The sequence below is a fragment of the Eubalaena glacialis genome, chromosome 19, assembly GCF_028564815.1.
Source record: "Eubalaena glacialis isolate mEubGla1 chromosome 19, mEubGla1.1.hap2.+ XY, whole genome shotgun sequence".
Classification (NCBI taxonomy): Eukaryota; Metazoa; Chordata; class Mammalia; order Artiodactyla; family Balaenidae; genus Eubalaena; species Eubalaena glacialis.
In genome coordinates, this window is record NC_083734.1 from 62,580,842 (window position 1) to 62,607,265 (window position 26,424).

The 26,424-nt window shown below is 45.5% G+C and overlaps 1 protein-coding gene across 13 annotated transcripts in view; it reads right to left on the reverse strand.

The window, feature by feature from the left end:
• CEP112 (centrosomal protein 112) overlaps window positions 1-26,424 on the reverse strand; it is a 415,119-nt gene that overhangs the window by 39,245 nt on the left and 349,450 nt on the right. For 11 of the 13 annotated variants that reach the window (XM_061177076.1, XM_061177069.1, XM_061177080.1 and 8 more), the window contains one exon: window positions 3,153-3,242. In XM_061177076.1, coding sequence (XP_061033059.1) covers window positions 3,153-3,242 — 90 coding nt within the window. Of the gene's footprint in view, window positions 1-3,152; window positions 3,243-9,975; window positions 9,996-15,937; window positions 16,065-26,424 lie in introns of those variants that run through there. The other 2 variants (XM_061177071.1, XM_061177070.1) reach the window with 2 other exon arrangements.

Consider the following 26,424-nt stretch of genomic DNA (forward strand, 5'->3'; position numbering starts at 1 on the left):
GAAGTTGGTCTTTTCTAATTTTATTGGTGTTATCTTGACGCTTCACAAGGGGCAAATTCACCCTTTGTAACCACGGATGAACCAGCCTTCCCTGGGCACCCTGGTGACAGACCTGCCGAGGGTGTGGAGTTAGAGGAGAGGGTTGATGCCACTGAGGCAAGTGGCGGGCAGCTAGGGTACCACCCATCAAGACCTGATGAGAAGCAGCTTTTTGTGTTTAATTAAAAACACAACTTTTAGAATGCCTCATTCATTTTTTTGTTTTTATAGAATCAAAACACAGGAATTTTTCTTAAATGAAAAACAGAGACAGTTTCAACTTTTTTTTTTTTTTTTTAAGCAAGCAAGTTAAAAAAAGAAGCCCAGGAAATTGTCCTTTGTAAATCTGCCAGTTTCAATTTTGATTCTTTATGCAACTAGTATCAGGATAATAATATTTGGTTGAAACGAAAGAGAAGAAAAGTTCCAAGAAGCTGTTCTGCACACATTTTGGTTGTTTGATTGGCTGATGTCAGGCTAGCTACTGTTATTTTGCAATTGCTTTGACAGAGGCAAAAAAGAAAATAACAATTTCAACACTTTAAAAACCCTCAGTAAGTATATTAAATATAATCAGACCCTAAAAATTTTACATGACGATACTTCTATATTTCTAATTATTTTTGACTACCTCTATTAGTGTCACAAATGGAAAGGTCAGATTTAGATAAAAGTTAAATCAAATTAAATATAGATGAATAGTATTTATGAAGTGCCCATGATTTGTTCTTCAGCTTTACTGAAACAATTGGTATTTTTGCTTAGCTACACCCTAGGATCTCGTGGAAAGAACCCAACATTTCATGGTTGCAAAGATTATGAAATATTCAGCTTTACCCATGGGTATTTCCTGACATTTCTTTGGTGAACTGGAGGCTAATAGAAGATATCAGGAATTAGTGTAAGAAATAGTCTAGAAAGCTATTGTCACTACAAAGATGAAAGCAACTTTGATGATCAAAAAGAAGTCAATAAAATAAGACTGAAGTGGTTCCTGAATCCTTCCCTATTGTTCATTTGGGATTTCTTAATTTCCCTACTCTCAATATATTATGGAATTTTCTGTGTGAAGTTCTGCCATGAATTAGAGTGATGTCAACAAAGTTTTACCTTAAGTCATATTTTATCACAAACTGGAGAAGGCCCAGTCCTCTAGGGAGACCTGTTTCCTGCTTTTAAGAAGCTTGTCTTCTTTTAGTTCCAGGCATCCCAGCCAGCTGGGGGGTTGCAGGGAGGCTCAGCTGACCTCAGTGACAACTGAGCCTGTGCCGGTCCCACCTGAAGGCCACACAGCCACCCAAGGAGGTATTTTTACCTGTGGCCAAATCGGCTCTGCTTCCGTCTGCTTTGCTCTTTGCTGCTCTCTGCCCACAGGGAGTTAATGGCGTTGCCCGCCGTACCAGGTGTCTGGGGTGGTATTTTTTCCCCTGCCATCCTTAATAAACTCACTTTCCCTATCACTGCTAGGCAGCTTTTTAAACTAGAAATGCTGTAACTTAAAAACTGTCATGAAAGGAGCAAAGATTTGGAATTCAGCTAAACCAGGGTGTGAATCCTCCTGTACTGTTTATCAGCTGTGTGATCTTGGACGTGTCACTTAACCTCTCTGGGCTTTAGTGTGCCAACTGGGAAATGGGAGGGTAATACTGGCCTTACATGGTTATTATCAGGATAAATGAACTAACATGTGTAACGTTTCTTGTACAGTGTCTCTCATCTTGTGGGCCTTCAATAAACACAGTTATTATTAGTTTTTCATCCTAGAATTTCCTATTTTGTGATCCTATCATGGACTGTCCGACATAGACCCTATACAAGACATATCGTATATAGACGTGATATATACATACATGACACAAACATGACATGTATATGATGCAGGGCATACATTAGACAGTAGGAAGGAATTATAGGAGGTCAAGTCCATTCAGTAAGTATTATTACTTGGCATCTATTAGACGCTTACACCTGCCATTTTGTGCAATCCCTACCTTGGGGTCTTGTTTGTAAACAACTCCAGAGATGACAAAAGTTCCTCTGTTCGCCTTACTTCAGGGCTTACTCTTCTGACAAGGTCAAAGTGACCTAACCCAATATTCCTGTACTGAACTGACTACGAGACAACCGAAGTATAAGCGTCTGCCAATACCTATGGCGGGTTCTGTCCATAAAGATTTGTGGCACTTAGAAGAGCGTTAGCAATGCTGTACACAGTGGCTGAGGACAGTGCGTTTACAAAAGGTTTCATCAAGACTCATGAAGTTTATTAATATCCTGTTGACTTTTCAGTTTAGATCTGGTTAAATTTACTTTAAATGTAAAAGAATTGGATGAAAATGATCCTGTGGTTTGAAAATAAAATAGGTCATTAGCTATCGTCAAAGCCAGATTATTCTGGTTATACTAGATTTGTTTCATTAACACACTGGAAAGAAGGAGGAGAAAATTAAAATTCAAAAGAAAACATGATCTATGTCTCTAAGTGCAACGATGTCCCTGTGTTCTGATATGACGACGCAGCAGACATCGTTGGCTGCATCCCCAACACATTTCCCCTCTCCCTTGTCCGGGCTGTCCTTCCTCTTAGGACTCCATCGCCGGCAGGCAGACCCTAAGCGGTCCAGCCTAGTTTGGCACCCTCCGTCCTCTCGCCAGGGATTGGACGTGTGACCTGCTCTGGCCAATGAGATGAGAAGGGAGCTGCGTATGCGGGTGGTTCTGGGAAAGGTCTCCTGACTTTTCGGAAGGGCACCCCGGCAGCATAAGTCCCTTTTTGCCTCTGGATACTGCTAGACCTGCGCGGGATGCCTGGAGCTGCTGTGAGCCCCGCGGAGCTGGCTTTGGGATGGACCCTACACAGGACGTAGAGCCGGGGGAGCGAGAGAGAGGCGGAGCCGGCGACCCAGGGCTCCCTGCCCAGAGCCCCCCCTACCTACAGGCTTCGGGCGACAGAGGTTAACAGGGTGCGAGGCAACAGATCCCTTCGTTGCTTACGCGCAGCAAGGGCCCGAGGATTCTGCTACTCGCGGCCAAAGCACCCGGTGGGAACGGGACACACGTGAGCTCCTGGACCTGGAGGGAGTGAACGAGCAAAGCAGCCGAGCGGACAGTACCTGCTCCTGTGATTCCAGTTCCTTGTGCTGCAGTTTTTTCTCCAAACATCGTGCTTGATTCGAGCGCTTTTCTAGCTCGTCTTGTAAAGCCTGAAACGGTATAAGATAAATACAAAAACATTAAACATTAGCAGCCTTGGCAAAAAGTTTTACCACCTGAACTGGCATCAAAAAGGCCTCAGATCTCTGGTCTATTACTGGTGCTCCAAAACCAGCCTTTCAGTATCAGGCCCAGATGTTTTCTACTTTAGGAATAACTAGTATCAAAAACTCCAAACTCACAAACCAGACACATTAGCAGGTGTCAATTCATCTTATAAAACATCTCCTATTCCCCGCATAGACACACAAGCACGCAATAAAGTGCACAACTATTGCTAATTAAAGTAGCTCTATCAGGACACCTGCGAGGTACACCTACACTCTGAAAAGTGTCCTGATAGCTAGGAATCGTAACACTGGACCGACATGACATTTTTCAAAATCATACTCTGGTAATTTGAGTATGTTATGGTAAGTTTAAAAGCATTTTTTATTAAGCCATTGAGGATGGCATGGAATTTGAGGAAACTGTGAGAAACAGACAGAGATGAACACTTTCAGTTGCCAAGTAGCTGTTGGAAATCAAATTCAGGTTCATCTGGGGGAAGCCAGGAACGGAAAGATCGGTAAATATCATTGTATCAATTACTATTTTAAGTAAAGAGGTGAACTAGAAAAGAAACAGGATCCATTCAAACAATCGGATGTAATTATAGATACAGCACGTGGGACATGACGGCGAACAGAGCACACTCTCAGAGCGTGACTGCAAAGATGCTAAATGAACTCTCAAAATAAAATTCATTCAATCAACACTCCTGAGTTTCTGCTCTAGGTTGAGGACTGTGATAGTTATTCCAAATAAAGCAGCGAAAGAAAACAGACAAAACAAACTCCCTGCTCTCACGGGGCTTCTGCTGTACTGGGGCAGACGGTAAGCAAACAGTGAGTATAATATACGTCAGTGCTAAGTGCGGAGGGAAAATAATGCAGGGAAGGAGGCTATTCTGGAGCGTGGTGAGGAGGGGGTGTGGCCATTTTAAACAGATGGCCCAAGACAACCTAACTGAGCCAAAACCTGAAGGAGAAGAGCGGGCAGGTCACAGAGACACGTGCAGGAAGAACCTTCCAGGCAGGGACCCCTGCACGTAACGGGGGCCAAGTCACGCCAGGTCCCGTGAAACCTCAGAGGTCAGTTGAGGAGTTCAGGCTTTATTCGAGGTAGACGGGGGCCCCTGGAGGGCTGTGGGCAGCAGGGTTGCTTTGGTTGCCGTGAAGAACAGATTGAAGAGGGACACGGGCAGAGGCAGAGAGGCAGGGTCGAGGCCATGAAAACACACTGGGAAAGGGTGGTGGAGAACTGGACCAGCCGGGGGTGAGGCAGTGGCAGATTCCCAATCTATCTGAAGATAGAGATCGCAGCCCCGGGGAAAGGATGCAGAGCATGGAAAGTAAAAAAAGAGAAGACGACTCCGGGATTTTGGCTTGAGCAGGTAGAAGACTGCAGTTGGGGAGGTTCGGGAGGGACAGGTGTAGGGGGAGAAGGTCTGGAGCTCAGCCTGGGGTATGTTGAGTGTGGGATGCCTGTTCCACATCCAAGCCGAGATGCTGGGTAGCAGCTGGGGGAAGAGTCCGGAGTTCAGGCACGATGTCTCAGTTTGTATCCACTAAAAATTCTTTCAGTGCAATTCCAGTCTTTTCTCCATGTAGATAGAGACCGTGGTTCTTAACCTTTTTCTGGTGTTCTAGCTCCACTGGAACATCTGGCAAATGCTGTGTGGTCACTCCCCACGTGGAAAACAGTGCTTATGATTTTGCCTGTGATTTCAGGGAGTCCAGTTGCCTGAAGCCTGTCCATGGATGGACCCCAGGCTAAGAACCTCTATTTAAAACAGTATAATGGTTTGAGAATGAGGGCAAAGGCTTTAGGGGCTTTTTGATATTATACCTGATTATAAAGTCCATAATTCAACCAAATCTGACAATGAGCTTAAAACTCTAGTTTTGTTTAAAATTCTGTTATTGTGGTCCATTTCCAAAAGGATGAATGCAGTTGTTCCTATGCTTTTTGACCAAGTAGCACTTTTTTTTCCTTTTGATAATCTTGTACCAATAAGTAGGATCCTATCAGCTGCTCTTACGGCATAATCTGGGAGAGGAATGAATACAGTGCTGGGAAGGATGTTTGGACGTGTTTTTCTGTTCCCACTCTTTTCTGCTCTCCATCCTCATACTGCGGTCAGAGTGATCTTAAACCGAAATATCATGTCATTCCCCCGCTGGGATGTTTAGACACCACCGCAGCGCCCCTGAGACGCAGCTCAGACTCCCCAGCAAGTGTGGGATTCAGGGACCTTCGTCTCCCGGCTCCGGCCACGCTGATGTCGTTGCTACGATCAGTAACAACAGGGGCTACCGTCAACTGGGTGGACTTTATTTTTAACCCTCTTTGCAATCCTGCGCAGCAGGTAGTCTTTCATCCCCATTAGGAAGGACAGAATTGAGGCTCAAGGAGGTTAATGAGCTTGCTCGGGTCCGTGTGGCCAGAAAGAAGGCACCAGGCTGGAATTTCAACACACTGACCAAGTTCAGTACGTGTGTTCTCCTCCACGCTGCCTTTCTCCCTCTGCACCTGTCTTCTTTGCCTTGAAGCTGTCCCATCCGCTCTGCTCGCTGGTGTAACCTCGCTGACCTATCCTGAGAGCAAAGCATGGACGCCTCTGGGCTATCATCCACCCAGAGTTTGAGGGACTCGATCTCTGTGTCCGCGTGAGGCTGGGGCACCTGAAGCGCAGGGCTCTCACCTCCTCACGTCCGCCTGCCTGGTGCCTGGCGCACGCCGGACACTGAATCCGTGTCTGGGAAGGAACCAGCACACATCTCAACTACTTCCCCGAGGAAATTTACTTCAGTTGTCAGGGCTGCCAACAGTCCTTAATGTGGCACGTTAAACTAAAGGGTATTAAGTTTCTCAAGATACAGAAAACACAAATATATCTTCCAAAGGTCTCTATCTGTACACGCACGTTATATATGTATATACCTATGATATTATTATTTGTAATATAATATTGCCTGGTTTCTGCCACAATAGAAAACAACACTCTCTTGTTTCTTTGTTTGTTTTAGTTTTTAGTTTTACTTCACAGAAAAGAATACAGGAGACATGAATCTCCTTTTTCTTTTAAACAGAAATGTGCCCTCCCTCCGCCTGGCCTGCATCCTTCCCTTCACCAGCAGAGCCCTGGGAGCGGCCCCACTTGGGGGTCCCCGTCGTCCCCCAGCCTCTCAGCCCCCATCATCCTGTCCCCCAGGGATGACAAGGGGGTGGGACCAGGAGCTGCCAGAGAAGTGGAGGCAGAGTCATCCTTGACAAGTTGAGGTTAAGGCGCTGGTGGGGTCTCCGAGGGGACCCGTCACGCTGGGAGGGGGTCTCGACAGTGGAGAGGGGCTTGGGCCGAGGTGCGGATGGGGACGCTTCCTTGGGGAAGGCAGTAAGAGGAGGAGAGAAAAGAAGAGGTCAAAAACCTGACCCTTGACCCTGGCGGGACGCCCACACTGAGAGCAGGCGGAGGGCGGGGAGGCGAGAGGCCTGGTGAGAACGCACAGGTGCAGGAGGGCGGCTGAGGAGGGGTCAGTACAGTGAGGGTCCGGCCAGGGCCCCTAAGAGAACAGGGAGCAGGGTTAGGCCTGATGCTTTCTCCACCCTTCACGCGGCGAAGTGCTATTAATAGTCCTATTAATCCACCACACTTTATCAATACGATCGAACCAGAAGTGGAATTACATTTGCTTTTCAAAAAGGTACCACTTTTCAAATTTGCTCATAGTTTAAAGGTGTAAACCAGAGAAAGCAGTGTGTCTAGAAATGAGTTTTATTATCTACTAAAAATCAGTTGGAACTAATATATATTGTATGTCAATTATACTTCAATAAAAGAAAGAATACATCTTTAAAAAGAAAAAAAAAAATAGGTGACTAATGAGAACCTGCTGTATGGCCCAGGGAACTCTACTCCATGCTCTGTGGTGACCTGAATGCGAGGGAAACCTAAATAAGAGAGGATGTATGTATACGTATAACTGATTCACTGCGCTGTACACCAGAAACTAATACAACGTTGTAAAGGAACTATACTCCAATAAAAACCAGCAAAAAAACTCAAAAAAAAAAATCAGTTTAAAAAAATGGAGAGTAACCAAGTAATATCCCACTTTCCAAAAAGTTAAAATGTATCAGACTAAAGGAAAAGGACAGCTGTTCCTGGTCTCATATTCTAAAAAGTTATTAGGTCATTAGATGTTCATCCTCAGTTCGCCAGAGGCCTGTACGAACACGACCACAACTACTGAGTGGGCACAAGAACGACCTTTCTTTTCAGTTGTGGCTTCTTTATTCAAAAACCTTCCAATGTGACATTTGACACACCCACAAAACACAACTTTTACTTTATTCCTGAGAAAAGCCCAAGATCATTAAAGAATGGAATGTCCAACACTGGGTCAAAAATCTAAAACAAAATCCAACTTGAACGGCTACGCTGTTTATTCTGCAAAAGTAGGCCCCGCCTCAGCTCTGCTGTGTGAACTTGCATCACTGCTGAAAGACAGTTCTTTTCTCCCAGTTAAACCTGCCTTTAAATGCCACGCAAGTGGGCTTGCTGGGGGTGGCCAGCCTCGGCCGGCTCTCAGAGCACGTCGTGGAGACTGTGAACAAAGAATGACATTTTCCAGAAGAAAAGCGTACATGACATAAGCAGCTCTGCAAGAACAGCGAGGGCAGGCCACACTCTTTAAAAGGGAGCCGGGTATAGGATATTTGATTTGTTTATTTAAAATAGGAAAGTAGTGAGAGCACATTAAAGTGTAAAAGATTTGACAGTTTCATGGACTCTCCAGGGTGAGGAGAAGCCAGGGTAGCTAATGTGCCCCGAGGGGCACCTGTGAGGGTCCCAGAGCTCTGCTGTTCGTCGGAGAAGTAGTATTATAGTCAACGCTCTTTCCATAAAACTTATAAACATGGTTCGAGGCCAGCTGCTCAACTTGTAAAGCCACGCATTAGGGACTTCTGTGGTCTTACTAAAAACCAAAGTATCGGGGCTTCCCTGGTGGCGCAGTGGTTAAGAATCCACCTGCCAACGCAGGGGACACGGGTTCGAGCCCTGGTCCAGGAAGATCCCATATGCCGTGGAGCAACTAAGCCCGTGCACCACAACTACTGAGCCTGTGCTCTAGAGTCCGCGAGCCACAACTACTGAGCCTGCGAGCCACAACTACTGAGCCCACGTGCCTAGAGCCCGTGCTCCACAAGAGAAGCCACCGCAATGGGAAGCCCGCACACCGCAACGAAGAGTAGCCCCCGCTCGCCGCAACTAGAGAAAGCCCACGCGCAGCAACGAAGACCCAACGCAGCCAAAAAAAAAAAAAGAAAACACCAAAGTATCTCTCAGGTCTGAGTCAATTAAACAAACATGAAGTGATGGCAGATACATGCCTTTTAATAATGGACACATGAAATGCAAGTTCGTTTGAATTATAAGTGGTTAAAAAGTTATTTAATGAAGGAAAACTTCATTGGAAAGGAGAAATACTGGGCTGTAATGATACAAAAGATATAGTCAGAGTGTCCCTAGTGTACAAGGCATGACAGAGGCTTTCAGACTCAGGATTTAGCACAAGTTTTTCTAGAGATTTCTGACCTTGTCTTTGGCCAAACTCTCAGCCAGGTCCTCCCTTCATCTGAGGGTGGGGCTGGGGGGTGGGCGTCCATCTGGCCGGCCGAGCACGCTAACTTGTCTCACAGCCCGGGACACCCGCACCGCAGGGTCTCACCAGACAGCATCTCAAACTCCCCACTTTCCCATCTTTACCAAAAACCTCAGCTGTGAGAAATGTGGAAAAATCCACTTGCAGATCGAAACGGAATCGGTAGTATAGAAGTCACCTTTCTCCTGAATCACACATTCTACAGAACTGTGCCCTCCACTTTTTACGAGTTTTCAAACCGGTTCTCACTGACTTGAGATTTGGTGTGTCTTCCGTGCATCCTGCCTCATTCTGTGTTGCCAGGTCGTGGCTCATGCTTGTGTCTGGCTTTGTCACAAGTCACCATGAGGTCGACGGTGCATCTTCTGGGCCAGCCGTATGTCGAGGGCTGAAGCGTAAACGGCTCCTTCCCTGAGTTCTGGCCCACAGAACATGTTCTCCCGGAAGTGGGACCTTGAATGGTACAGTGTTCTTTTATTTAAAGGGATTGGATTAAAGCAGATGTAAGCAAAAAAGATTGCGGATGAAGTTTTGCCCTATGTAAACATAAAACTGGGGTTCTCAAAGTCGTTGATTTCGCGTTAAGTCTGTGGTCAGGAATCAAGGAAGCCGACGAGCCTCTGCGGGGTGAGACACAGAAGGGGCCTCACCAGCAGCAACTCCGCGTAGCCAAGGAGATGAGCAAGGAAGACAAGCAGAGTGTCTGTATGAAAGATACTGCCAAGAAGAAGTCAGTCCCGCAAACTGTTAAAAACTGGTGAAGCCGGGTGGTGGGTAGATGGGGATTCTGCATATTATTCTCCCTACTTTTGCGTATGTTTGAAAGTTTCCATAATAAAGAAAAAAAGAATTTTTAAAGCTTTTTCTACTTAAAAAACATGAAGTCACCATATCCTTCCTTTCATGAGGTTTGAATTTACTGTTTTACTTCAGAAAAAACAGATGATTCATTCGTCCTTCAGTGAATAGGCGGGATGTGTAAGGATTTCCCCATGTATATTTTAGAAGCAGGGAGTGGGGTGTTCATATTTTGACCTAAGAAGAAGATAACAGGAAAGGGAAGGCTTACTTATATTTTTATTGAGATACAATTTACTTATGGTAAAACTCTAAAATTTCTTTAAAAAATGGCGATGGTCTGTTTTCCATTTAAAACATGTAATATGATTTAAAAGTTTGTGTCATAAAATATTTGTTCAGATAATAAAATCTTGCTATAAACCATCTTCCACTGATTGGTTTATCCCTCACACAGAAATGACACCTGACCTGTGACTACAGTGAAGAGACACAAATTATAAAAGGGAAGTAAGGAGAACTCTCATTTAAACCTTAACTGCCTTTTTAACAATGCCCAAGATTACAAATGGTGCTGACAATATTTCTGATCAGTAGGTTTTCTTTGACAGGTAAATTGACACAGAAACAGCAAATGTTTTTCTTTCTACTACTGCTAACCGAAAGTTAAGGGAAAATTAAATAAAACAATAAAATATCATTATTTTTGTGTCAGCTCTATGGACTTACTTTTTTAAAAAAATCACACCTTAAACAACTGGGATCCAGCAAAAAGTCCAAGCCCCGTGCCCCAGATGAGGAGATACAAATCTGGGGTTAGGGGAGATGACACAAGAGCAGAGAGTGACATTTTGACTGGGTGATCTCGCTGGCTATTTACGCAGGCCCCTACAGCTCCTTTTTTATTTTATTTTATTTTTAAGTAGGCTAAACCTACTAACAAAAGCAACAAGGCTTCTTCAGCTGAAATGTCAGTCAAGATTTCTTTTAAAGTGATTTCTTCAGACCTACCCAGAATGAATAACAAACCGTAAAAAAGTTTTATTAGTGATTCTGTAGAACCGAGAACAGGTTTGTACTCTAGATGTAAAGTTACTGAACTAGAACCACAGTTACTGCCGAGGCCACTAACATATTCAAAACACAATAGTATAATTTTTTTCCTTTAAGGCTTCCATTCAGACTTTTAATTTTTTCACACTCCATGCAAGTACCTTTTTTTCTTTTTTTAACCCTCATAAGTCAGACTCTTGTGGTACTGGTATGAAGAAAAGGGGTTTTAATACATATGATACTCTTCACATGAGGCAAAATTCCTTTCCGGTGAAAACTTTTTAGTTGTTGCAACAAACCGCATGAATGAGAAATTGCACTTTGATACGAGCTATTGTTCTAGTATTTATTAGGCTACTGATTCAACAGAAAAGGCAAAAGTATTGCAGCCAATATAAAAAACAAGAGTAGCACTTTCACCAAAGAACACGAAAGTTTTCACTTTCCCTCTCCTTTCCTCTCTCTCTCACCTATTTTCAGACCTTTAAAATTTCCTAAAAACCTTCCTTTAACAGTCTTAAAACTGTACTTTTTAAAAAGTTAGTGTTTCTCAGTCTTCACAGAGGTTCCAGGAAAAGAAATCATGTTATTCCAAAACTTGGATGATCTAAGGAAGCTGGAAGCTCCTAACACACCTCGTTAATGATCCCCAGTCACACAGAGACCGTCCTGACATCACCCACGTCTCCTCTGGGAGTGGCCAGTACATCTGTACTCAGGAAATTCAAAGCACATTTGCCCTACTGCGTCCCTCCAGACAGCTTCACTTGCGAACACATTCTTATCTCGGGTGGTAGGAATCTAGGATCAAGTCCAAGAAGCCCGGCTACGAAGCTTCAGGATCTCGGAGGAATTTCCTCATTCAGCCTGTGTGATGGCCACTTGCACTGCAGTCAGTCTCTGCAGAAGGGACCACCCCTCCTCTGCGGGAGCCCAGGGAATGGGGAGCACCCCTAAGTCATTTGTTTAAATTCTCACTTACTTACATGGCTAATCGTTCACACGTGCAATCCCTTGAGCCTGCAGCATCATTCCAGCCCCTGCCAACAAACGTGAATTTCTACCCTGTTAAACCTGAAGTCATATTTCTCACTAAGTCAGTGTGTCCCCTATATGATAACATATTTATGAACTGTGAATTCATCTGACTTTGCCCGCATCTTAGACTGTGAGCGTCACAAGGGTAACACTCCTGCCCATATTTTTAAAGTAATCTCTGAAATGCTTAGTGAAGTGTTGGCACTACGGTAAGAGTAGTTACTGGAGACGTGAACCAGTTATATAAAGAACAAGCTGCTTCATTTGGGGTGTTCCTGCTAAAATTTCTCCAGATTTCATTGCCCCCCTCAAATTACATAACTACCTTTCCTTACTGTGTCCCTAGATAAAAATGTCTCAGGTTTACCCAGTCTGCTCCCTCAACTGTCCAAAGGGGTGTCCCTTCTTGTTTCCTCAAGAGAGTGCATCCATCAGTGCCCTCATCTCTCTTTTCAAATTCTAAGGGGTTGGTCACAACTAGCGGACATTTAGTCCTGTCCAAAATGGCCATCAAGACATTGGTCCAGGCCAAAAGGTCCTTGGTGTTTGCTCCTATCAAAACATCCACTGGATTCAAACAGCCCATTACATTTCTTTATACTTTGGTTTATAGAATAAATGTATTAAAGATACTAGCATGTTTTATTGGTCCAATAGTTGTGCTGTGGCTGCAACTGCCAACGATGACCCCTCCTGCCTCGGTGGCCGGGCACGGGGGTAGCTAGACGGGCGGGGGTCCAACGCCTACAGAATCGCAGGGTTCGTATTAAGCACGTGCACCAAGAGGAGCCCTAAAGTTAGAGAAACGTGCAGAGGACGGCAAGTCGGGGCTGGGATCTCGCGGCGCGTGGCGTGTTGATTCGTCACCGGGCATCTGGTCGTCCAGTAAGGGTGGAGTTTGAAGGGAGGAACCTGGCCCAGCCTCCATGTAACACGGGCAGGGACAGAGCACCGGCTCTGGAGGAGCGAGGACAGGCGTGCTCTCCCGATACACGGCGGTTGCGTGTGACAGCCACCATGAGGGGACACCAGGCATCTAATTAACCCGCCCACCGCTGCCCCACTGCCAGGGGTTAATGGGAGATGTTCTCTTGAATCAGTGTCCTGTAGATGTACCATCCCGGTGGGCCACAAGAAGTATCTGCTGCTCTTTGGAGGGGTTTCAGTGGGTGTGACCCCCATACGTACCTGCCAGTCAGCATGGGCCACCGTGCCCTCAGCTGATGGCCACCTACTGGCTGCCCCAGCCCAGCCAAACGGGGTGTGGAATCCCTCAGACATTAGTAAGGTTCCCTTACCAGTAAACCAGTGATCACTGGTCAGATGGCTACAAAAGAAAAAAAATAGCCCTCTTCTGTTACTTGGCAGTATAACACCTTTATTTGAATGTTCTCAGTGGAACATGGCAGCAATGGTACACTCACAAAGCGAAAAGCCAGTGCTACATGATGCTGGTTTTTGTTACCATTTCCACTCCTTTAACAGGAAGAGGATTAAAAGGCACTGACACCACGAAGAGAGGGGGCTCTGCAGTGCCTGATGGACGACTAGTCGGGATCTGGATAACATGACAATCATTCCAGACGGGACCAGAAAGCATCCGCACAAGGTCGATGCTGAAGGGGAGATAAGGAAACCCGACAGGTTAAAACGACATGCAGAGAAGAATCAAACGCAAAGCCACGGAAGAACTCCCTCCGTGATACTCGTGATGAAGGAGTCCTGATAATGCTTCCAGAAAGAACTCATTGAAGAGGCAAGTGAACCCAATTTCATTGCATGGAATTGAAATTCCAGAAGAGTATAAAGTGACCAGATGCAGAAGACCATTTCCTGGGCACGATTCAGTATTTGCACAGCTTGTGACACTGTTCGCTATTTAGGTGCCAGGCACACAATTCAGTGGCAGCACCTTCAAGCGGCACCGACACGGGTCACGCAGGTACGGACGGTGCGCGCTGCTGTGCGAAGCTACACTGTGCCTCTGATGGACCCCTTAACCGTGAACAGGCAAAAGGACACTTACGAATACACACATGAGAACACACTTGCACTTGCACAGGGAAGACGTTTCAGCATTAACCCTTCATTGTGCAGACGGGTTTCGAGATTGCAACTATGACTGCAATTCAACTACTCAACCCGACGCAGTTGTAAGAGGATGCCTGTTTCACTTTCCACGATCACTGTGGCGAAAAATACCTTCTTTGGGTCTAACGTGGGGGTGTATGACAACGGAAAGTAACACCTGTACACCTGTAAGCGTGCATGCGTGCCGTTTAAACTTCCATTTGTGCCTTTGGAAGATGACAATGACACTTTGGAGTATGCTGTGGAGAAGGCGGAAGAAAAATCAGATGACCGAATAGATGGTGTTGAGGGTGTATGTCCGTGGAAGGACCGTCAGGGGCAGAAGACCAGACGCCCCAAGAGTGCAGCAGAAACCTGGAGCGTTCACACATCAGTACTGCACGGTGATCACAGGACAGACCGTCCAGCAGAAGCTGGCACAGCACATTTCAGAAGCTGGTGGTAGCGCATCGCCCTTCCATGTGGAGATTTACTGACGCGCTAACAGACAAACCACAAAGCCACGAACAAGCTGTCACCCAGGTTCCTGGTGGTCACACTCAAGTACAGCTCCAACTTCACAGCACTGACAAGATCAAATTCATACAACCGAAACTGTACACAGATACAACACATACAATGCCAATAGTCGGGTCCATACATACTTGAGAGTCATTGCTCATCGGCTTAAGAGTAATCCTGCTGAATTCATGATGAGGAAGAACAAGAATAAATGTAGCATCCAAAATTCACCATGAATGACAATAAAAATAACGTCAATAAAATTTTAACTAGGTTAAATGTTCGTATTATTTAGTGAATCGTGGACCCAGTGGCCGTTCTGGACAGGACCACGTGCCCTGCAACGCTCGGTCGCACCGCTGACCCCTCCCTCTCTGCTGAGCCTCTCTCGGCATCTTCTCTTTCCCCGCTGCGCGCTGGAAACTGGCCCCCTTGCGCGTGTTGTTCGGGAGGACGGACGTCAGCTCTGGGGAGACACTCTTCCTGGCCCCTTTAATCCTGACGCTCTTTTTTCCCCTGACGGCCACGTTTCTCAAGCATTTTACTCCATGACCCATATTCTCCCCCATCAGCTACCATTTTCCTCACTTGGAGCCTGACTTTGGTCTCCACACCTTATTAAACTTGCTCTCTGCAAGGGCAGCAATGAAGCTTTCCTTGCCAACCCAATGGCCCTTCTCGCGTCTCTATCTGCCTTGACCTTTCTGCTGCCCTGACCACTGTGAGAGCCTCTCCTTCCAGAGAGCTTCTCCTCTGACACCACGAAACCCTGGTGACCCTCCTCCTTCTTCCAGCTTTTTGCCCCTCCTCCTCCTCCTGTTCTTCCCTTTAAATTGTGGATCTTTCCCAAACCACGTTCTTATCGCTCCATTTCTCTCTCTAAACAGTCTTCTTTAGACAATCCATGTCATACATTAATAAAAGTATGTCTATAATCTGAATGCATACCAGGCCCTGTGTCAAACGCTACCCTGGAAAAGCACTGGCTCCTGTGTATATGACAAATTTATAAAGGAATAGTTACATCATGTAAACAGCACTAAAGAGAAGTCTTGGCAAGCACGGAGGAAGGCAGGACGTGGGAACGAAGACCAGCAGGGAGGTGAGGTGTGACTGGGGGGCGAGCAGGGAAGGGGTCCGCACAGATTCACGGCAGAGGACACGGCGTGGCCACACGGAGGGCGGGCTGCTGGCGGCACAGGGGGCCTGGCAGGCGGACGGTGGGCCTGGAACCAACTAGCAGAGGCAGCCTGGGCTCCCGTGACGGGCCTCGGGGGCCGAGGGGACTATGGATTCTATCCTGCAGTAAAGGGAACCGCCAAAGGGCCCACGGTGACCAGCTGGACATATCAGGAAGACCATCCAGGTGACAGTGTGGCAAGTGGTGGCACCGAGGCCCTCTGGAAGTGCTCTCGGAGCCTCAGCCAGACACACGCGCGAATCCACAGGACCAGCCGGGGAAAGAGCGTGTCTCCGCTCTGCCTGTCAGCGTGGTAGAAAGCTGTGCTCGAAGCCTCACGACCGCCTGTGCCAAGGCTGGGCACAGGGATTTTGCCGAGGGTTAGGAATACAGAATGAGGCAGAACGGCAAGTTTCAGGTCAGTGAGAGATGTTGCGGAAACCCTAAAAAAATAAAAAGAAATTTAAAAAGCACAATTTTACAGACTGTGTAGCATAAAACGTGCAGGACCATGTGCCTTGGGAGTTCCCCCTGTCAGAGCCGGGAGACCATCAGGAGGCCACCTCGATGCCACGAGGGGCGTGGGGCCGGCTTGGATAAGAGCTGGGGAGAAGGGATGGGCCTGGGGCGGGGGGCACGCGGGGGTGGGAGAAGAGCCAGAGACAGAACCTGGGGGCTTGGTAAGAGCGCGCCGGCGCGGGTACGAGAGAGGAGGGTTAAGGCAGGACCCCAGCATCGGCGGCGAGCAGCCGCCACCCACCAAGGCGGGGAACACGGTGGAATTAAAATATACGGACAAGGAGAGAGAAAAGTAAGTTCCTCGGCGACACACGTTCAGAAGCAACATGACGGCAGGGGCCTGAGCATGAGAACACGGGGCCGAGGAAGACACAGCTCGGGGGCGGAGCGACCATGCGCGGACACGTGCCCGGTAACAGCGGGTCTACTGGGGCCTTCCTGCCGCTGATCCCCAAGCCCGGCCGCGCTCCCATCACCTCACGAGTCCTCCCTCCACCTGCTTCTCACCGGCGCGCACGGCTGTCAGCAGCGTCACGCCAAACCCACCAAGCTCGAGACGCAGCTCCGGGCGCCCCAGCAGCTTGCCCGGCTGTCCTCTGGTCGGCGACGCAGCCGCCTCCCCGCGCCCCGGTTTAACGCGCGCAGTCCGCGGTGAGTCCTCCCCTCGCGCCCGCCACCCACCGGGGGCCCAGCCCCACCCGCCCGGGGCCTTGGCGCTTCTCCCCGCCTCGCTGCATCGCTCTGCTTCTCCCTGTATGCCCTGCTACCTCCCTTTAGAAGCCTCCAGTGACCTGAAATGACTCGGTTCGGTTGTGCTATGTTTAGACTTTAATGTGATCCATTAAAATGTAGGAAAAGCAGGAAGAAAAAGTTCCTAAGTCACACATTCAACAGTAACAATGATGCCAATGGTTTGCCTCTTAGAGTATGATGTCAAAAAAGAAATGATGCGTTGAATTACATCCCTGCCAAAAGATATGTTTAAGTCCTAACCCACAGAACCTCAAAACGTGACCTTGTTTGGACACAGGCTTGCTGCAGATGTAATTAGTTAAGATAAAGTCATACTGGAACAGGTGAGCCCTTCATCCAATCTGACAGGTGTTCTTATAAGAAGAGGAGAAACACCCAGGAAGAGGTGGGCCACGTGACAATGGACGTAGAGACTGGAGAGTGAGCCACCTACAAGCTAAGGAACCCCAAAGATCGCGGAGGACCCCGGAAGGGAACAGAGGCAAGGCAGGGTTCCTCCCCGGAGCCTTCGGAGGGAGCCTGGCCCTGCTTGAGTTCAGACTTCTAGCCTCCAGAACTGTGAGACAAGAACTTTCTGCTTTAAGCCCCCCAGTTTTTGGTACTTTGTTATGGCAGCCCTAGGAAACTAATATACATGGCAAGAAAATTCCCTTGTTTTACATATTTTCTCTCTGAAACTCTACCCCGCCTCCACTCCTATGCTATTACCCAGTTCTACACCTCATTTCATCCATGTAAGGACCAAGAGTATTCTCATTATGAGACAATCTGGAAAACTGCATTAGGAGAGTATTACTGCTATTATACGTACTCACTTGTTTTCCTGTAATTTTGTGTACACAGTCCTATCAGGTTAGGAAGGAGCCCATTCCAATATCACGTTGGCACATTCCTACACATGATGGAGAAAATTCCTAAGACGTGAAGGTAGAGATTGTTAGGTGAGCCTTTCTGGCACTCCCATTCAGAGAGGGGATGGAAATTATATATATGCCAGGTAAAGTGTTTTTCTTCTCTTTTTCTTTTTCACCCTTAGGATACTGCAATATCTGGAGCCAATGCTTATGAAGGAGGAAGTTTAAAACCTTCCGTTTAAACCACTTAGAATGAGAGGGTTTGCAAAGACCCTGCTTAATGTTCAGCTGACACACTGTCAGAAACGTTTATCGTGCAGCCTTCTGAAGTTTCTTCCACTTCCTTTTGGTTATTGAAGCTTGGACTGCAGTTAGTTATCAGCAACAAAGCATACACATGATAGTGTTTTTACAGTCATTCTTTCAGTTTGATTTCTGAACTACTAAGCAAAAGTCAATTCTCTGATCAGAAAAATGATTAGTGACCTAGTTTCATGCTGAATGCACAACACAGCTGATTTCTGAGGTCACTTTTATATGGATCTGGAGACAGTGTAAGGGGCTTAGAGATGTCACTTAAGTGTTTAGCATCTTCAGATATAAAAATGTGCCACTTTACTTTAGGCTCTAATTCTTTCAGTGCAAATTAGGAAACAGCGACTTACATTATTGAGATTTCTCTGGAAGCTTAATTCCTAATATAAATATCTTGGCATTGACTATACCTCCAGCTCACATTTGTGCAAGAGGAAGCAAAACTCTTTCTAGATAATTCAACTGAATGATATTTTTAAAAATACATACAATGTGTTAGACATCATGTAGGAAGCAAAATGTGGAATAAGCCATGGTCTCACCTTTTAAGGCGCTTACACTATCTTGGAAGGTATGTGATAAGGACAAAAAGCAGGCGAGTTCTGTAAGTGTCTTAAGTGTCCAATTGAGAGAACAAAAGGAAAAGGAAAGGACACAGGAAGAAGTTCCACGACACCACAAAGAAGCAAGCAGATCAATGCAGAAGGTGGGACATTCTACAGGCCAGCTGACTGGGCTTCTGCAGGAAGTCACCAGCGTGGAACAGAAAGCAAGGAGGGGTCTGCTTTAGACTGAAAAAGACACAGGATATGTAACAACCAAACATAATGTTCGGATTTTGTTTGGATCTTGGTTAAGACAAATCAACTTAAAATGGCACTTTTGAGGAAAATTGGGGATATCTAATTATGAAGCAGGTATTAGATGATACTAAAAGATAATTGTTAATTTTCTTAGGTATGACACTGGCACCATGGCTGAGTGACATAGTGTCCACACTTTCCGAGAGGCATTCTGAAATATGCAGGATAAAATGACAGGATGTCTGGAATTTGCTTTAAAATATTTTCGCCAAGAAAAAAAGGAGAAAGTGTAAAACAAATATGGCCCAATCTTGATAATTGTTGCAGTTGCATGATGGATACATTGGAGTTCATACTACTAAACTCTCTACTTTTGGGTATGTTTGCAAACTTTTATAATAAAACTTAAAAAAACCCCACATACAATTAAATGACCTGGGGAAAAAGCACAAGGTGATGAGGAAAGTCTTCTGGTAGGAAACGGCGTTTGGGAAAAACCTTGAATAACAGCAACAACTTTGACAGGCAGAGGTGGGGAAGGGGGAAGATTGTCTGCTAAAGAAACAGCATTTGCAAAGGTAAGTAAGAGGAAATAAACCCACCCATATATGGTCAATTAATCTATGATAAGGAGGCAAGAATACATGATGGAGGAAAAATAGTCTCTTCAATAAATGGTGCTGGGAAAACTGGAGAGCGACACACACAAGAATGAAACCAGACCACTGTCTTACGCCACGTACAAAAATAAAGTCGAAATAGATTAAAGACATTCTTGAACGTAAGACCTGAAACCGTAAACCTCCTAGAAGAAAACATAGGCAGTAAGCTCTTTGGTATTGGTCTTAGCAATATTTTTTTGGACCTGTCTCCTCAGGCAAGGGCAACAAAAGCAAAAATAAACAAATGGGACTACCTCAAACTAAAAAGCTTTTGCACAAGAAAGGAAACCGTCAATAAAATGAAAAGGCAACCATCAACAGAATGAATGAGAGAAGATATTTGCAAATCATATAACTAATAAGAGGTTAATATCCAAAATATATAAAGAACTTATACAATTTAACATTAAAAAACTCAAACAACCCAATTAAAGAATGGACAGAAGACCTGAACAGACATTCCTCCAAAGAAGACATACAGGTGGCCAACACACATGAAAGGATGCTCAACATCACTGATCAATAGGGAAATGCAAATCAAAACCACAATGAGATATCACCTCACACCTGTCAGAATGGCGATTATCAAAAAGACAAAAAATAACAAATGTTGGCGAGGATGTAGTGAAAAGGGAACCCCCATGTGCTGTTGATGGGTATATAAATTGGTGCAGCCATTATGGAAAAAAGTATAAAGATTCCTCAAAAAATTAAAACTAGAACTACCATACAATTCAGTAATTCCACTTCTGGGTATGTATCTGAATGAAACGAAATAGTAACTCAAAAAGATATGCACCCCAATGTTCACTGAAACATTATTTACAGTAGCCAAGATATGGAAGCAATCTATGTGCCCATGGATAGATGAATGGATAAAGAAGAATGGAATACTACTCAGCATAAAAAAGAACGAAATAATGCCATTTGCAGCCACATGGATGGACCCAGACATTATCATACTAAGTGAAGTAAGCCAGACAGAGAAAGACAAATACCATATGGTATCACTTATATGTGAAATCTAAAAAAAAATGATACAAATGAACTTATATACAAAACATAAATAGACCCAGACATAGAAAACAAACTTATGTTTACCAAAGGGGAAAGTGGGGCGGGGGAGGGATACATTAGGAGTTTGGGATTAGCAGATACACACTACTAAATTTAAAATAGATAAACAACAAGGACCTATGGTATAGCACAGGGAACTATATTCGTTATCTTGTAATAGCCTATAAAGGAAAAGAATCTGCAAAAGAATATATATATGTATATATGTATAACTGAATCACTTTGCTATACACCTGAAACTAACACAACATTGTAAATCAACTATACTTCAGTAAAAAAATTTTTTAAAAAAGAGAACATGAAGGATTAAAACATTTTGTGAGGGCTTCCCTGGTGGCGCAGTGGTTGAGAATTTGCCTGCCGATGCAGGGGACGCGGGTTCGAGCCCTGGTCTGGGAGGATCCCACATGCCGCGGAGCAACTAGGCCCGTGAGCCACAACTACTGAGCCTGCGCATCTGGAGCCTGTGCTCCGCAACAAGAGAGGCTGCGATAGTGAGAGGCCCGCGCACCGCGATGAAGAGTGGCCCCCCACTTGCCACAACTAGAGAAAGCCCTCGCCCAGAAACGAAGACCCAACACAGCCAGAAATAAATAAATAAATTAATTAATTAAAAATGCAACTGCAGAAAAAAACAAAAAACTTTTTGTGAGTTACTGAATTAACAGTAACTGTTTCCAGGCGTGTAAGTGTTATCCCTCTAATCACGAGGAGTAGCACGTGATAAATACAAAGAAAAGCCCTTAATAATGTTTTAACACCTTTCAAACTAACTTGAGTAAAAGACAATAATGTGCGAGACTTCATGAACTATACAAGAACTAGCTTGAATCAAAAGACCCAGCACACTTAATGTAGGGATGCAAATCGTCAAAAAAATATTTTTAAGCAAAAACCAAAGCTGTTTCTTGGTAGAATGAAGCCAAAATATATTTGTTCAACCTTAACTTCATCAAAGGGTTACTTTTACTAATGAATTATGCCTGTAACTAAAACCGTAAGGCTAGCACAGGTTTTTTGAAATGAATTGCCACAAACCAAACACCTACCTACAGCTTAAGATAAGCGTTGTTTCTCGTCAAAATTGGTAAAACTCATTTTAGTGCATTGCAAGATGTGGCCTAGGAAATCTGACTTTTTAAATAAATTTTTAAAAATTCTATTTCCTCATTGATTCACTGCTAGCATGGCTTGTTGGCCCAACTTCAGAATAGCTAAGGCCTCTCAGTCTCCCACTAGTAGATCAATCTCTGTTCTAGGACCTAACATCAATTTAAAACATTTATGTTTTACTTCTTTTTATGTTTTTATGTTTTACTTCTGATTGTAAAATAATACATGCGAGTTGAAAAAAAACAGAAAAGCATAAAGAGGAAAATAAAATGTCCATACTCCCTGCACCCAGATACACCTCTCTGAGCCCAGCGTCTTTTCCCGTCTCCTCCCGACGCGCATGAGAGCAGCATGGCTCACCGAGTGAGCTCATAAAGCCTCCATCCCTCTGTCTCCCACTGTTCCTTTAATCTCGCTTCATGCACGCAGCTCTTCCACCCCTCGGTGAGAACTCAGAAAGGGGCCTTGAGTTTCCAGGTCCCTCTAGTCCTACGGCCACTTTAAGCTGCACACGTGCTCTTGATCCACTTGGATCATTCTCAACACGTTCAGTTTGTTCCTAATTCAATTTAATCTAAGGCAAGACACATTCAAGGGACTCCAGAGCACCAGCCCATGATTTGTTATCAAGGCACTTCGACTTCCTGTTTATCTTTGAACAGGGACAGCGGGGTGGTCCTGGGGGGGCCCCCGCACCCCAGCATCCCTGATGATGGCTGAGACGGGAGTGGATGTGGGGTGTCTCCTGGCCTCCTCCCCACGCTAATTCTTCTAGGTTATGCTCCTCTGGGAACACCCCTCCACGTTTGCCTTCCCCTTGGCCCCTCGTGTGCTGCTCTCAGCCAGCTGGATGCGGGGGTCGTCTTCCCTCCCCACCCCCCATTCTGCAGAGAGCGGCATGTGGAAAGAAGTCTCACTTTCACCCTGTGCTCGTGCAACGGATGTGTATCAAAAGCCCACTGTCCTCAACAGAACAATTCCCGAGATGCTGCAAGTGAGGGAAACTGGGGTGAGGGATGAATGGTTCTTGCCCTCATGGGGTAATTTTGATGTTTTTTCCTATAACTCGCAGATAAGACACACAGAAGATGAATAACAGGACAAAAAATAAACACCTCTTTATCCACTTCTTCTGGGTCTCCGAGGAGACTATTCTGTATTTATATGTCAGGTGGAAAGTAGTCTGGAGAAAACGATGTCTAACATTGCTTATATCCCACGCAGGAATAGTTCCAAAGACTTTGGAAAATGACGTATTAAAATGCTTGCGGCACTGACATGAAGCAGGGCAGGGTTACACGCAGCCCATCCTCCATGTGTAGTGACCGCCCTCTTCCATCTGACCAGCAAAGCCCAGACCAACATATAATTTCTGCTGCGCCATGGGGCTTCAGAAGGGTTTTGAGCAACAAAAAAAGCCTTCTGCTTTCTCCCCAGCAAATGTAAATAGTGACCAAAATAGTACTAGAAAGTAAGCTGGGTTAGCGCTGTCTGGGCCTTGCTCTACTTTTCACTTTTGATGAGAAGATGTGAGTGAGTCTGTCCTCTGTGTAGGGGGGCGCATGGGTGACACTCAGAAGCAAGGACTAGATGGGACTCAGGGCTGTGCACCATGGAACTGTAACGAAACTTCGTTTATGCCAAAAATCACCTGTGCCAGGCTGAACTGGCTAATGCTGGGTCAGGAACGAGTTGAAAACTGGGCATTAAAACTAGGAAAGGCAGACTCAAGGCACAAAACACATGGGAAGGGACTTCCCTGGTGGTGCAGTGGATAAGAATCTGCCTACCAATGCAGGGGACACGGGTTCGAGCCCTGGTCCGGGAAGATCCCACATGCCGCGGAGCAACTGAGCCCGTGTGCCACAACTACTGAGCCTGAGCTCTAGAGCCCACGAGCCACAACTACTGAGCCTGTGTGCCGCAACTACTGAAGCCCTTGCACCTACAGCCCGTGCTCTGCAACAAGAGAAGCCACTGCAATGAGAAGCCCGCGCACCACAATGAAGAGTAGCCCCTGCTCACCGCAACTAGAGAAAGCCCGCGTATAGCAACAAAGACCCAATGCAGCCAAAAAAAATAAAAATAAAAATCTTAAAAAAAAATTAAAAAAAAACACACACGGGAAACACGTTCGAAGCATTCGCAGCCTAGTACACTGACAACCCAAACCCCACTGCAATCTCCATACATCAATCATTCTCACTTTTCCTGTGTTTTTTCTGGTTTCTGAACTTTATAGTAAGGTAGGTAGATGACATATGGCTCCCGAGTATTCTGGTAGCTTACGGAAACGGATAATGTAAGGTGGGAGTAGAGGATGGCTTTTCTAGCAGATAGTAGTGGTCTAGGGTGTTACCAGGTATGCAGACAATTAGAACCTGCTGATATAATTAAAATTATTACATAGCCTTCTGAAATTGCTGTTTTTATTTTGGGGAACCTCAAGTCCAAATCTGCAAAGGATACAAATTATATTAACTTTAGAAACAAAAACATAAGAAAATCTAAATATAGCCATTTAAGGAAAACCTATACTGTCTAAAGAACAATTTGGAAGTTATTTTAAGAGCCATGCCAAATTGTTGTGCTACACGTTGGTTCCTAACAAAACAAGTCCAGGTGACGGCAGAATGCAAATATTCCATGAATACAGTCCATTTCTATCCCTCGAATCCTTTGAGAGCTATGATTTCCTGCAGGCCAAGTCAGTTTACTATCCTTCTTCTGTAAGCTCCCCTCCAAGGAGCTGAAGGACATGACATGCAAACTGCCTCTTCTCTCTAATTCTGGCCACTCTTCACATGTGCACACGAGCTTCCCAGCCACACTTGTAAAGGAGTCTTTGAATATCAGTTCTTCAAACCTTGAATATAATCTTCACCTAAGTTATGCAAGCATCTTCTACCTTCTCCTCTCCAAAAAAGATTTGATTTTTCCCAAGACAATATGTCCCTTTGAGCTTCAGTTTTCAAAAGTGAAAATTAGAGCAGGGCCCAGACAGCTCCAACCCAGCTCTAACACCCCCTCCCAGCCCCCGCCCACGCCTCTCTGTGTCCCACACGTTCACATGCATACGTATGTACATATATATATATATATATATATTTTTTTTTTCATTTCCCTCCCCACAGTGTGAATATGTGACATCTTTAGGTAATTCTGTTTGTCACATCTAATTTTCTTTGGGTTGTGATAACCCAACTGATCAAAGTGTAAAAAAGCCAACAAACCAGATATTTTACAATATTCTTTTTTGGGGGGAAGGTCTATATAGTGTCCAAATTTTCACCACTGACTTGGCAATTACTGGCCACCGATGTGAAGATGAACATTACCTAACAGAATATGCTTCTGTCGGTTGGCTCTTCTCCCTTCACCTCTGGGTTCAGAGTGTGAGTGAGCGGCCCTGGCCGTCTCCCTCCCCGAATCCTACACTAACCAGCCACCTGTGTCCTTAGGCATGCTCTGAGGTCCTCCATTCCCTCTCCTCTGAAAACCCTAACTTCGCCTCCATTTTGTAAAATTAAGCAATCCCATATTCTGACCTGGTGAAAGAGACAATATCATTAAAGATCTATATACACGGAAACAGTGGGTATATTTAGGCAATAAAAATAGTCCCCTCTGGAAGCTTCTGAGTAGGGGAGGGACATGATTCGGCCTGTTTAGACATGGGGCTCATTTATCTGCTCTAGGGACACACGGAAGAGCTGGACGGGACGGAGCAGGGAGGCTCAGGAAGAGTCGGGAGAGAGAGGCAACGGGCGTAAATCGGGTAGAAAGCAAAGGGTGAGTTCACGGCGCAGGAACAGCAGACTGTACAGGAGTCAAGGAAGGAAAAGGCAGCCAAGGAGCCAAGTATAGCTGGGGTCATGCGCGGTGAGAGCGGGGAGAAAACACACTGAGTTCTAGATTCTGCGAGCTCATCCACACAGGGGTGTCCACTCAGGGCAAACTAGGGTCAAAGTTGTGATTCTCCTGCAGAGCGATCCGAGGTGAGTTTACTGAGGGAAAAAATAGAGAAAAAAATCATAGAGCATTGGTGCAGAATGTATATTTAGGGCTCCCGAAAAGAAGACCCAGTGAGTACAACCATAGGGGACATTTTAAGAGGAGTGTGGAGCAGTGGTTATCAGGGTCCACGGCTTCACGACCGACAGCATCCATCCCATCACCAGCAACGTGACCTCGGTCACAGTAACCACCGCCATCCCCAATACCACGGCTAATACGGAACACAAGTGGGCGGAAGTCGGTCATTTTTAAGAGTGTGGTTTTATTAGCTGGTAGATGTAAATGCCATATTCGTTTCTTCCTTCAACATACATTGAACGAGTGCTCACTATTTGCCATATACTGAACTGGATGCTGGGCATCAAGCAAAGAACCAGAAAGGAACGCACGGGGAGAAAGCAGAGACCAGCACAGCCCTGCTCTCCAGAGGGTATAAGAAGTCGAGAGGGGAAAGTGGTCCAGGTGGTGGGTGGGAGGAGGGTACTCAGGGTCAAGTCGAAGTTTGTATCTGGGGGAAGAGCTGAACCTGAAAAAGCTTATTTAACCTGTATGTGTATGAAATATTATATTGTACCATTGTGAGACCCAGTATCCACCATTTATTACAATGTTTCTGTTGGGAAACGTGTTTCCATTTGGGATGCAAGGGAGACATCTTCCTACAATAGCCTTGGTGGTGTGTGTAATCGA